The sequence below is a fragment of the Halichoerus grypus genome, chromosome 5, assembly GCF_964656455.1.
Source record: "Halichoerus grypus chromosome 5, mHalGry1.hap1.1, whole genome shotgun sequence".
Classification (NCBI taxonomy): Eukaryota; Metazoa; Chordata; class Mammalia; order Carnivora; family Phocidae; genus Halichoerus; species Halichoerus grypus.
Window position 1 is genome coordinate 98,122,558 of NC_135716.1, and position 13,823 is coordinate 98,136,380.

A 13,823-nucleotide genomic window follows, 5' to 3' on the forward strand; every position below is an offset into this window, starting at 1 on the left:
CCATGCCCTACCCCCCGCCTCCCTCCACTGCAGGGTGAAGCTCAGAGTTCAAAAGAAGGGTCTTTCACTGGAGGATTCAAGTCTGTGCTACACCACCTGGTAATAAATGAGGGGAAACCATCAGGGTGAAGTTATACTGATCCTTTTACTTCTGTTTTCTTACCTTGGCAAGAATCTGACCGATTTCTGACAGAATCTTAACTGACATTTTAAAGTATACACATTGTAAAGTTTAAGATGATTTTTATTGAACAGGTAAAAGATTCACCTTTACATTATTAGAAATACAATAAATTTTTTTGGGTAAAAACTTCCTGGATTTATAGTTGTACAGTCAAAGAAATATATAAATATGAAGGTCATTTTCCAAGTATTAGAACAATACTAATGGAATCACTTCCATAACAATTTTTTTTCCATAAACATTTACATGATTACCCACAAGTTGTATCAACTTCCAGAATAAGATGTATTTCCAAAAAACAATCAATATATCCTAAGTATTCCTCTGCATGGGATTTGGTCAATGAATATCAGCAAGAGAATTTTGTTATATATATAAGATGAACATAAACATTTGTAAGTGCAGACTATGTTGTTGTTGTAAATAAAAAATTTTGCCACTTTGTCATATAGGGAGTAGAGACCACCCACATGACTATTTAAAATATACTGTGTATATATTCTCTTATGAAAAATCATGTATCTAAGGTAATAAGGCCTTTATTTCCAGAGTAGTCTTTAAATTTATTTCATCCTTTATATTTTTAGACTTTATATTCTTAAACATCTCAGCTATTAAAATTATGCATAGTACCTAAGCCAACACAGAAAGGGGCAAGGGGCATTAATAATTTCAATTACAGTACTTGAATATATTCACATGACGTACCATCTAAGAGAACGGACCAAGTATAATTTCTGAACTGTCCCAGTTAGACCTGTTGAAATAAAATGCAACCCCATCATATAAGCCCAGTCTCTTTTAAGCACTATTATATGATTATGTAAGTATTACATAGCCTAACACTTCAGAGCACTTAAATATTTAATACTGTCAGCTTGAGTTTGCAAAGTGGTCTAGTTGGCGTGGCAATCTCAGTCTAAAATTACTTCTGGATGTCTTATGTTTTGGTTGGAGGTTAGCTGAAGATTTGTTTTCCTTCTAGTAACAAATGGGCTAAGTGGTGGACCTTGATGGCTCACAGTTTTCCCGCAAAAGCAAAACAAAACGCAAGAATCTAGTTTGGATATCATTTCTCTGATGGTATTTTCCTGGAATGGGCTGGTGGGCTTTAGGATTCTTGGTCAAGACTTTCTCAGATTTTAGGGGCGCCTGGGTGGCTCAGTTGGTTAAGCGTCTGCCTTCGGCTCAGGTCATGATCCCAGGGTCCTGGGATCGAGCCCCGCATCCGGCTCCCTGCTCGGCGGGAAGCCTGCTTCTCCCACTCCCACCCCCCCTGCTTGTGTTCCCTCTCGCTGTCTCTCTCTCTCTCTGTCAAATAAATAAAAAAAAAAAAAAAAAAAAAAAGACTTTCTCAGATTTTAAAGTACTAATCCACAACAGTTGCTGAATATGGAAGGCTTCCACACCTCAAAGGGGAGTCAACCATCAAAATGCAAACTGATGGCCCAGGGCTGCTCTGCCCGCTACCCGACATCCTCTCTGGTCTCAGTTACCAGCTCGAGTCGCAGGAAGTGGGCTTCGGACCGGCCTCTGTATTTCCCCCAAACAGGGTATTTAAGACTTCCTTATCTGACCACAAATAAATAGCTTTAATATACCATTAATCTTTCTCTAGGATAGGATTAGACAAAGACAATATTATATATTTGCAAATTCTCCAAGACTGGGTGATTTGAAATTTGACTTTAAAGACCAATTTATTAAGATCTAATTTTTCGAATCCAATTTTCTCAACTCCAAATGGAACCAAAAGTGCACTTGGTATTTAAAAAGCAACACTACATCAAAAACTAATGATGTACTGTATGGTGACTAACATAACACAATAAAAAAAATTTAAAAATTTAAAAAAATAAAAATTCCCAAATTAAAAAAAATAAGCAATTTTTAAAAATAGCTACATCATTAAGATATAGCTACACAGTACATGCTCTAAGAAAAACCAGAAAAGCCAGGCAGACATTTAAACAAACTTTAACAAATATTTCCAGGGGACTGTAAATAAATGTGATTGTAAAGTATGCCCACCAATGCCACACAAAATAAAAGGAATCCAGACTTGTGCTGACTTTTCCCTCATCAATGTTTCTATTAAAATGATTTCCTACTACATAAATCAAGATGTATCTGGTGGTTGCTAAAATTATAGAGGGCATGCTTTTTATGCTTTTCAAGATCTCCACATTTTTAAAAAAATATTTCTATATCCTTTTAAATGCTGAGAGCCAGTCTTGTATAAAGGTATCAGGAGGCCGAGGGCAGGCAAGGATAAAATGGGCAATGCCTGGATTACAGGACCTTTTACATAGCTGAAGAATGTCCTCACTGAACTTCGCTTATAATCGATAGCTTTCATCATTTTCAAAATGGCAAAATTATTTGCAGAAGTGCCAATAAAAAATATAGCCTAGAAATAATATTTTGAAAATAGAAAAATATGTTCTTAAAACATGTCATAAATATCTGTAAACACTAGTTTCATATCTCTATTAAAAACTTTGACCCCCCCCCCCAATAATATATAATGGATGGATCAGCTCACTTTGTTACTCACAGAGAGCAAGCAAGTCTTTACCACTTAAGCTAACAGTTTTCCTTGGTTAGACTAAAATGGTCAGGTCAATTCTTTTCCTTTGTCAAAATAAAATAACAAAAGTATTACTAATGACTCAAACTCTATCTCTCAACATTCAAAAGATTCTAAAATGGGGTTTCACCTTTTTAAAAATATCTATTTGCAATAGAACCGGATTAATTTAGAATACCTAATCCTTGGAATGTTAAAAAAATCTAAAACCCTAACACAAACTACTCAAAATTTTTCCAAATCTCTACATTTGGACATTGAAATATTTTCTTAATGTATTTTCCCCTGACTTTGCCAACACAAAAATACCTAGACCAAAGTTATTCTAATGTATCGTGTTTTTTCTGCACACGGTTTTGAATGTAAGGACTGGGAATTACTGGTTCTATAGAACCTGCATTTTTCTTCAGTGACTGAGTGACTCCAAGAACATTAAAACTTGTCATGTAAGACCAGAAAAACTTCCCACCTGATAAAAAGATGGTCTATCTGCTGAGCTTGTTAAACTGGATCCAGATCAGATATTCTTACTTTTAAAGCTATATTGGATTATGTTATAGTCTACTGTCTCAAAACAACTACTGTTACAGTAAAGGAAAAAACAGAGTATCCCATTGTGCGGAGTTTAAAATAGAAAACCACGAGTCCATGTCAGTAATGTCAAGCAGCTGTCCCCTGTCTTATCTGCCACCTCCTTGGAATAATTTTCAGTTTCAGATATAAGTCTGAACTTACACAGAAAAGGCCACTGTTTCTGACCATGCTATAATTTTCCTCCTGTTCTGAATTCTGACTCCTGAAACCAGCAGATATTATTCAGTTAGAACAGCTCTTAAGGTGCCTTATGGGAGCTTAACCTATGAAATATTAAACTTACCATGAATCTCATCTATAGTGCTAGTAGGAGTTCTGCAGCTCATCTAACATTCACTAGTAACAATACGTGTTGCAAAATAATGGCATTACACTCATTCACATATCTCAGACTTAAACACACTCCATTTGTGATGGATACGGTGAGAATTAAGCATTCTACATGTTTAAATTGTAGTATAACATTTTCCCCCAAACATGAACACACAAACTTTATATCAATTACTTAATCAAGAAAAGTTACTAAGCAGTACAATACTGTAGGTAGGATAGCATCTGGGAGATTTCCTTAAGAGGTTATAACTATCTTGACAGAATTTATAGGGTCCAAATGATTCACTTACTACTGCCCAAACCTGCTGAGCACCTCTACTATAGGTTTTATACTTCAGTACGGAGCTGTACTCAGATGTGTAGCATTGCTTTCCCCACCTGGATGTTCTGAAAGAAAAAGCAGGCTTTTCATTATCCTATGCAGTGACCGCGGAAGCCGTCTGCCGCTAGCAACACGTGGCCCAGCACCTGGATGCTACAGTTCTGATGTTCCCTTTCGGGGGGTGGGACAGGATGGTGGTGGGTACTTTCCGAGAAGAAATCGGTGTTGGCTTTCCTCTCAATAGAGGAACGTGCTTCATTTGTAAAATATGTTCATTTTCTCCTAAGTGCTTGAATGAAGTGCCTCGACAGCTTGACTGCCCACGTCTCAACCCCCCAGGGAAGCTTCAGTTCACCAGCTTGACTTCTAGCGTTTGATCACAACTTGTTCATAAGCTCCGGACCCCACCCTACAACAGGAGGGGGAAAAAAAACACTTCAAGATCTTGAGCTGTAATGCTTGAAACTGTTCTGGTTAACCTTGCCCTCAAAGAGATAGTGCATTAGGCATTTTCGGCTAGATTTGATTTCCACACGGTTTAAAGAGATCACAGATAGAAAATACTTGAAATATTAAATGTTTATCATCAATACGTTGGATTAGTCTAGTCACACTTATTCCTACAATAATCTAGTATTGTTCCTAAATCTTTAACGTGTGGCAAGAAATCTTTTCTTGAAACCTGTTTATATGTAAATCCTAAAAATCAATCTCATCCAAGAGTATATACTGACTGGCAATTTATCCAGGCCTTGCAGTTAATGGGTGATTGTTTTTAGTGTGTGGTGTCTTAATGTACCTTTCTAGAAAGTATAAGAATTCTTTTAGTCAACATGCCAATGTCTTCATTTTTTTTTTTTTTAAAGATTTCATGTATTTATTTGAGAGAGAGAGAGATAGTGAGAGAGAACATGAGCGGGGGGGGGGGGCAGAGGAAGAGGGAGAAGCAGACTCCCCGCTGAGCAGGGAGCCTGATGTGGGGCTTGATGCCAGGACCCTGAGATCATGACCTGAACCGAAGGTGGACACTTAACTGACTGAGCCACCCAGGTGCCCCATGCCAATGTCTTTATATGTGGTCAGTAATGTAAATTATACCGGTGTAATACAGATTTAAAGTGAAGTGATTTTTTTAAAAAGATTTATTTATGAGAGAGAGAGTGTGAAAGCAGGGGGAGGGGCAGATGGAGAGGGGGAGCGGGAGAGAGGGAGAGAGAGAAACAGACTTCCTGTTGAGCGTGGAGGCTCGATCCCACAACCTTGAGATCATGACCTGAGCTGAAATCAAGAGTTGGACGTTGAACCGACCGAGCCACCCAGGTGCCCCGAAAGTGAAGTGATCTTGAAGAGGGGTTCATTTCTTCATTAGCTCGGTTTGGCACACTGCTGGTTGTCCCCCTAAACCTGTCCTCTCCTCCTTCGTGGTCCTGGCTAGAGGCTGTACAGACTTCTCAGCTAGAGGCCACACTTCCTCCACTCCTTTGTTGACGGGTGTTGGCATGTGACTTAGTCCCCCCCCGCCCATGGAACATGATGGGGATGTGTCAGCTCTGTCTCACTTGCTTAAAGAGAAACTGCTTGCTCTGGACTGGTAGCCATCCAAGTTTGACAACAGGTAGGGAAGATGGTGAAGGGCAAAATGGAGAGGCCTTGGGTCAGTGAATCACCTTTTGAGGCAAAGCTGTCTCATCAGCCTGGCCACTCTAGTTTTGGTTATCTTTGTTATAGCAGCTTAGCCTTTGCCCTGATATTCCAGGTACTGACTGACCTCTATTAAGGAAATATGGAGAGTACTAAAAACTTAAAATTTGCAAGCCTTGTGACTAAAACAGGTATTTAAATTTAGTAATGGCCTCATGAACAGAAGGTCTGTTATTGCTGATGCACCTAGTGCCCTGGCCCTAGGTTATAATGGAATGAACACACATGTTCCCTCTATTGTTTCTTCATCTGGGAGGATAAAGGTTTTCTACCGTCTATAAAAGCACAGTGCCTTTTTGATGGCAGCTGGGTTTATTTTTAGGTGAGGATCCTTGAGCCCTCCTGAGTAAGCAGGAGGGGACGGTATTATTGCTTAAAGTTATCACCAGTACCCATCTCCTCCTGTGTCAAGATGCCAGGGGCTACACTACCTGACCATTTCACTCTGAGTATGCCCAAGATCAGGAAGACCAGAAGCAACCACCATGACTGGTCTCTTCCCACATGGAATTTTAAGAGGAAATTCTAAAAAATGGGAGTAATGTACTGGTTACCAGCCCACTGTGGACTGAATTGGACCTTTCAGTTGACTGCTCAGAGGCTCCTGTTCTTACAGACTCATTCTGCAGAACAGGAACATTCAAAACACCAGTGAACATTCATTCACAGCTACAGACAATCAGAATTTGAAGGGACCTTGCTGAGCGCCGCCCCTGCACACTGGCTTTCAGAGGCCCTAAAATGGTTCTACTCTGGCAATGATGGAGTAACAGGAACCGGACGTTCCCTCCTGCTTTAAATAACTAGAACATTTTTACAGCACATGTAAAATAACAGTTTCACACACTGGACAACAGGCAGTGCAGGACTGGTCCTGAGAGAAGGGAAATCAATGAAGAAAGCCCAAAGTGGTTTCCTGCAGGGTCCTTCCAGCCTGCACGGCAGGGAGAACCCCAACACAGCCAGGTGGTCTTTCTGAGGGCAGGGGTCACTCTTTCTGAGCTCAGGGAGGCTGGGGGCTAGAATCTGTAGGTGAGGAAAACAGAAGGAGGGGCAGGTAAAAATAATGGCTGGAGAATTTCCAAACTTGAGGAAAACTGTAAACCACAGATCCAAGAAGCTCCATGAACCCCAAGCAGAATAAACACAAAGAAAAACACACCAAGGCACATCATAACCAAACTACTAAGAACCAGTGATAAAATCTTTAAAAGTGGCCAGAGATGAAAGACAAATCAGAGAGAGGAATAGAAACAAATGAAAGCACTTTCTGTCAGAAACTAAATGTCTCAAAGGCAAGCAAGGAGGTGCAACCCTGCAACCTCGGTAGGCATCCCTGAGCTGGTCAGGCTGTACCCACTAGGCTTCAAGGGGATTACTGGGGGGGGTTCCTCCCCAGGTCTCTATTGCTTGTTGCTCTGTTCTCTTCATTCTCATGGGTTCACTTTCTTAACTAGGTAGGTATGGTTCTTGTGCCTCTTCAGTGCCTGAGTAAATGATTCTAGTTTCATCTTGTGCTGCCAGTTTCTCTCTCAGAATAGGTCTGATGCTAACACATTCGTTTGTCTTCATCACACCAACTAGTGACGGAGAGCCTACGTATACAAGTATTATGCTGGGCACTTCACAACAACTCTGCAAGAGAGACCTTTAATTAGTGCATATTAAGTACTTGCGTGTTTACTGCTTGCCAGATGTTGTTTTAGTCATTTACATGTCTTACCTCACTTAATTTAAGCCTTATAACTCTTATGAGGTGAGTTCCTTTATCATCACTATTTTGTAGGTAAGGAGACTGAGGCAGAGAGAAGTGGGGTGACTTACTGAAGACACACAGCTGATACTCGGTGGAGCTTGGGACTGAACCCAGGGAGCCCAACTCCAGAGCCTGTGTCATTAACCCCAGCGATATGTCTTTTTGGTGGCAAGTAAGAGATGTCATTTGTCAGGATTATAGCCAAGCTGGGTTATGATGGCTGAGCCAGGAATGAAATCCATGTCTGACTGCATGGCCCATTCTCTTTTCATCATAATACACTATCTCTAACATTTCTCAGCCTTTCTGTGGCATGTGACATCTACTTCAACCCCTAATTATCACGTTAGGCTTTCATGCATTGGGTGATGATTCTTCTAACATTCATTTGGAAAGGGGGTGGGACTCAAAATTATGAATGCTTTTATCTCCTAAGTTCTAGATTATTTTTCTTTCCTTGCAATAACAACAATATATACAACCAGCATATACTGAGAGCTGTCCATGTGTTAGGCACTGTGTTAAATACTTTACATTAGTTATCTAATTTAATCCTCAGTAAAATCCTATGAGTTAGGTAATATTTATCACTCCCATTTTTCAGGTGAGGAAAATAAGCCTTACAGAGGTTAATAACATCAGTAAAGCAGATAGGGGTGGGAATTCTGACTTGGACCCTGAGCAGTCTGAAATGAGAGTAGAGATAGCTTGTGTCTTTGAGCATTTCCTATTTTGGTTCCTTTTGGTTGGAACTGTATTGTTTGCGGTTCTTCTACCTAAATTGATAATTGCTAGAGCTTACTGAGTATATTATGTCATTTACTCTTTAAATCAATCCCATGATTACCCCCACTTTTCAACAGGGGTAACTAAAATTCCATTGAGATTAAAAGATTTACCAAGGCCCCAAAAGTGGTCTGGCTGGGATATGAACCCAAACTCTTTAACTCAAAAACACATGTTCTCTCTACCGTACTTATCACTGTCCTCACAGATGCCTCTCCTAGTCTCTCCTTGCTCCAATCTCCCCCCGACCCACCCAACCCGCTACAAATTATGGCTAGTTTTCTAAAATGCCCATCTGATAGATCACTTTCCTGCAAAGAATGATCAAACTGTGCACATGATAAAAAAAAGATAATTTGTTATGGTGATAGAGGCCATTTACAACCTGGCTTCGAGACTGCTGCCAACCTCTTGTCCCACAGCTTCCTTCCCATGCCCCCTCTTCAGGAGTACCTGTTCGCTGGCAACTCCCTAAGTAGGTCAGGTTATTCACAGGCCAGCAAGGTATGATAGTTAGCTATCACAAATGTGTTTAGACTCAAAGAGACAGTAGTTTGAATCTTGGTTTTATCACTTACTAGTTTTAAGGCTTTGGGCACATTTCTTTGACCTCTTTGTTTTCTCTTTTTAAAAACTAACGATAGTACTTTGTGAGTACTGAAAGAGATAATGTAAGAACTGAATGAAACACATATGTGCCTGGTACATAAATAAATGCTCAGTAAGTGTTATCTATAATTATCATATATTTACTATTATATAATGATATAATTATTATACCTACAAGTTCATTCTATTTGAACCTATTACCAGGAATATTTGTCTTCCTCATATCCACCTGTTAACCTCCATTTACCTCTTAATTCTCTCCAAGACTCTTTACAGGTGTCAACTGTCTAGGAGGTTTTCTCTGAGTGAGGTCCTATCTTTTTCTCTCAGTTTCCTCTACTTCTCTATATTACAGTACTTACTGCTATAAATTTTAGTTTGTCTATCTCACCTGCTACAAAGAGACAGAGAATAAATATTTTAGGCTTCGTGGACCATTGTGATCTCTACATACTACTCAACTCTGCTACTGGAGCATCAAAGCAGCCATAGGTAATACATAAATAGGTGCTGTTGTATTCCAATAAAATTATTTTTACAAAAATAGGCAGTGGGCCAACTTGGCTCACAGGCTGTAATTTGCCAACCCTAGGAACACAAGCTAGCTGAGGATGAGCTGGGCCTTTCTGCTTTGCATCCTTACCCATGACTTGGCCTAATAAATAGTTACTGAATTTAATGAATGGATAAGTCAGGGAGAGGTAATGAAAACTATAAATTGTGCTTACATCCTCTAAAATCCCCAGTTCAAATGAACTATTTCCTCATAGTCTCTTTGTATGTCCCTCTCTTACCTACCTATCACGTCTGATTGTAGGTATTTACTGTTATGCTTCGTATCTTTTGGACCCTGCGATGTGCTGGACACATAGGAGGTACTCAATAAGACCAGTACTGGTGGAACAAATGAATGAGACATTCTTTGAGGTTGTGAGCATTAGAGAATAAAATAACTGCCTCGGACCAAGGAGGGCTCCCTAACACAACTCTGACTTATCCTGGAACTCTACATAAATATTACGTGGAAATACTGAGTATCGGGGGTGCACATCAGGGCAGAGATCAGAATTCCTCAAGTGTTCTGAGCATCAGTGCTCATGACTATTTGCTGCAGGGCTGGGAATCTGAATGGTAAGTCTGGCAAAGAAAAGTGCCTTTTCTTCATCTGAATCTGAGTAACTCCCAAAATGATGTTTGGTTTTTCTGAGCTGTTCTTAGTATGTAGGTTAGACTCTTGTAGGGTGGAGAAGAGGGGAGTACAAAAAAGGTTAATACTAAGTGTTTGCTGCTGAATGGCTGTGTAACTGCTCACAACAGACAAGATCACTGACTGAAAGGTAATTCTGCTTTGCTCTTTCTAAAATATCAGGCTAAGAACTCTTTTTTTTTTTTTTTTTAAAGATTTTACTTACTTGTCAGAGAGAGAGCAAGAGAGAATGAGTACAAAAGCAGGGGGAGCAGCAGAGGGAGAGGGGGAAGCAGGCTCCCCGTGGAGCAGGGAGCCTGATGTGGGACTTGATCCCAGGACCCTGGGATCATGACCCGAGCCGAAGGCAAATGCTTAACCAACTGAGCCACCCAGGTGCCCCCTAAGAACTCTTTTCTAAACATCCCTTTTCATTGCATCTTGCCCAATGCTCTTCTGGTCCTCTACCAATACATTCTAAAAACACACTTAAGAAAATCAACTAATAGGGGCGCCTGGGTGGCTCAGTCGTTAAGCGTCTGCCTTTGGCTCAGGTCATGATCTCAGGGTCCTGGGATCGAGCCCCGCATCGGGCTCCCTGCTCGGCGGGAAGCCTGCTTCTCCCTCTCCCACTCCCCCTGCTTGTGTTCCCTCTCTCGCTGTGTCTCTGTCAAATAAATAAAATCTTAAAAAAAAAAAAGAAAATCAACAAATAAACTTATAAAACAATTTCAAACATACTCAAGGAAAACTCAGAGCTGTAATTCTTCTCATGGAAGCACTGTATGTGTTTTCTAACCTCAGTCTAATACAAACTTTGTACCCTTCATCTTCCACTCAAGAACATTTAAAAGAAAAAGGCAGTGTATTCTTTAAGAGACTGTCTGGACTACATACCTATTTGGAAGATGATGGCTGCCGAAGGTCGTACTTCCCCCAGGACCCACAAATAACCTCAGGCCTTCTTCTGCAATTCACATTTAAAATACTTGTTATAGGTACACTTACTAGATTGTCGTCAAATAATATTCCTATTGTACTCCATTCATATTTTACATTTCAGTTGTATTAAAGAAATGAAAAACTTAAAAAACTGCACGCATGTTTTCAAACAGGCAATTTAGAAGATATCCTCATAGTTATTTCTCATCAACTTCCCTAAAGCTATTTTTCTTTAAAACTGAGTAAAGAAGACATCTCTTGCTATAAATTTCCACAAGTAAGGTTTAATTATTTCTCTTTACAAGCAGTTACATAGTGAAACTAAGTCCACTGTTAACTGCTCTCTATTCACACCAGCATGGATAATTACACCTTTCAAACTGGTGGCATGTAAATTTTCAGCCTCAGTGAAAACGTTGAGGAAGGAATAAAGGATTCTATTATTCGCTATCATCTCAAGATCACCACCCAACCCTCCAAATTACACAGTGATGTGAAGTACTAGTGTCCAGTTATGTCAAAACAGACGTAGACATCGGCCATAAGGTATATAAACACGGTGGATGTTGAAGCATACACAATAAAACCTCTCATCAAAATTGATGTTTTTAAACTCAAGTTCATTCTTTTCCCAATTTAATATCCATTCCTGGAAATGAGCTACAAAGTTATCTTCAGATTTTCCTGGGCAATGAAATTCATTTTACTGACGTGCAACAGTCAGGGTGATGTAGGGCCCCTTCCCTGTTGAGCACACGGACTACACGGACCGGGGTTGCAGACATCTATGCACATTTAATATTACCCATATACCTTCGGCACTGGAATCAAGGCTGAAGTCTTGACTCTGTAGGATTTTCTCCACAATATCATCTGCATCCACTCTGGTGTCATCGACTCGCTTCAGCTGAGATTCTACAGAATCTTGCTTCACTGGGCATCTTGGAAAATAATTAAAAAAATTTTTCCCCCTCCTTTTTCTTATGAGAACAAAGTTGTTTTTTTTCTCCCCATTTAAACACAGACTGAAAGGATACCTGGTGAGCAGTTCCGAAGCGGTATCTTCTTTGCTGGCTGGATCAAGGTTTGGTTCGGCTGTTTTTGGCTCAATTTCATCACACGGCTCTAGAATGCTTTCAATTCCTGTTGATGTGCTTCCCACTGAGGTGTTTCTCCTGTGACAGAGCTCAGAGAAACTGGATGACCGGGAGTGGCACGAGCTATACCCTGTCAGAGAAAAGCGCTCTGGATAAAACACTAACATCAAATACGCTGCAATCAAGCGTTCTTCTTCCACACCCCAGCAATTTCAATTAATCCTTTAGAGCAATAAATGTCTAAGGATTTCAACCTCACTGTTAGCCTCTACCTGATACTTTGGACTGCTGGCTTGCATAGCTTGATGTTCTAGAATGTCCACAGGCACCAAGTTCATCTGGAACAGAGGCACTCTTTGCTGAAAGATCTGCAATATGTCATAACACAGTGTTACTATGACTGCCGACAAGTCAATGGTCAATTTGTATTCTCATCTGCAGATTTTGTAAACTGCCAAGTTCATTATCAAGAAAAATTAGTTACAAAGTGAAAGAGACCCTTTTAAATTGGTACAATGTCAACTGCATTGCAAGAAATACAAAAAACTTAGTTTACTGAATAGTTTTTTTCATAAGATTTAACAGCACTCTCTTAAATAAAACCATTTCAGCTTTGACATTCAGTATTTCTCTAATAAAAATGAGTTGGATGTATTCTTATACTCACAAAATATCCAGGTTTTTGTGTGCTTTTTGAGGAAATCTTGCTCTCAAAAAATCCATCACAGCAGTAAACTAAAGAGCACATTAACTTTAATGTTAGTATTGCTAGTGCTAGGCTATAATTTGGGCAAATGTCTGTGGTTTAAATCAACACAGCATGGAATGTAGCAGTGAGAATACAAGTTCTCAGGAATTGATTATAGTATTCAGTTTCAAAGTAAATGTACAAAAAAAAAAACCCCAAAAAAACTCAAAACAAAACCCAAAAAACCCCAAACCAAAAAACCAACCCAGGGTCAAAGCCATTTCTAGCCATTCCCTGATAATATGCATATCCCAGATGCCAATTACATATTTCCAGAACCAGGTTCCTCAGAATGCAAAACTGTGGCGATTTTCATTAGTGTGAAATATTTGGAAACTAGAACTGTTTTTCACTTAGAGGCAAAAGGAAACCAACTGAGTAACACAGCAATTATAGCAGCAGGTCTATAAGTGATATTGGATGCAGCTGGACCAAGGAATGCTGCCCAACAAGGAGGCTACTGGAGTGACCTGGCCCTTCTGCAAAGGTTTCTCACTTCTGGATGGGCCCCAAGATATGAATCCAAACCAGCATCCCTGGGCCTGCTTTACAGTGGTTCTAAACAAAAATGAGCTACAGCAAGATCGAAACCCAAAGTATTGGTTCATATCAGGAATTATATAGGACTAATCTTTTATTCTGAGAGTTGGCTCAGATTTTAATTCATTTATTGGTTTTCAAAATGTATTCATTCAATAATTATTTATTAAGCTCTTACCAAGTCAGGTGCCCAGTAGTACATAAGATAAAGGGAGTACAGGGGCGCCTGGGTGGCTCAGTTGGTTAAGCGACTGCCTTCGGCTCAGGTCATGATCCTGGAGTCCGGGGATCGAGTCCCGCATCAGGCTCCCTGCTCAGCAGGGAGTCTGCTTCTCCCTCTGACCCTCCCTCCTCTCATGTGCTCTATCTCATTCTCTCTCTCAAATAAATAAATAAAATCTTAAAAAAAAAAGATAAAGGGAGTACAAAATAAAT

General features: G+C 39.9%; 1 protein-coding gene across 1 annotated transcript in view; it reads right to left on the minus strand.

Annotated features, from left to right (window-relative positions):
- Positions 1 to 223: 223 nt before the first annotated feature.
- The window catches only part of EEIG2 (EEIG family member 2), an 84,335-nt gene continuing 70,735 nt past the window's right edge, over positions 224 to 13,823 (minus strand). Inside the window, exons 7-11 of the mRNA XM_036109944.2 lie at positions 12,373 to 12,468; positions 12,041 to 12,230; positions 11,817 to 11,944; positions 10,959 to 11,028; positions 224 to 4,432 (exon numbers count right to left, since the gene is read on the minus strand). Coding sequence (XP_035965837.1) covers positions 4,390 to 4,432; positions 10,959 to 11,028; positions 11,817 to 11,944; positions 12,041 to 12,230; positions 12,373 to 12,468 — 527 coding nt within the window. The 3' untranslated portion in view covers positions 224 to 4,389. The remainder of the gene's footprint in view (positions 4,433 to 10,958; positions 11,029 to 11,816; positions 11,945 to 12,040; positions 12,231 to 12,372; positions 12,469 to 13,823) is intronic.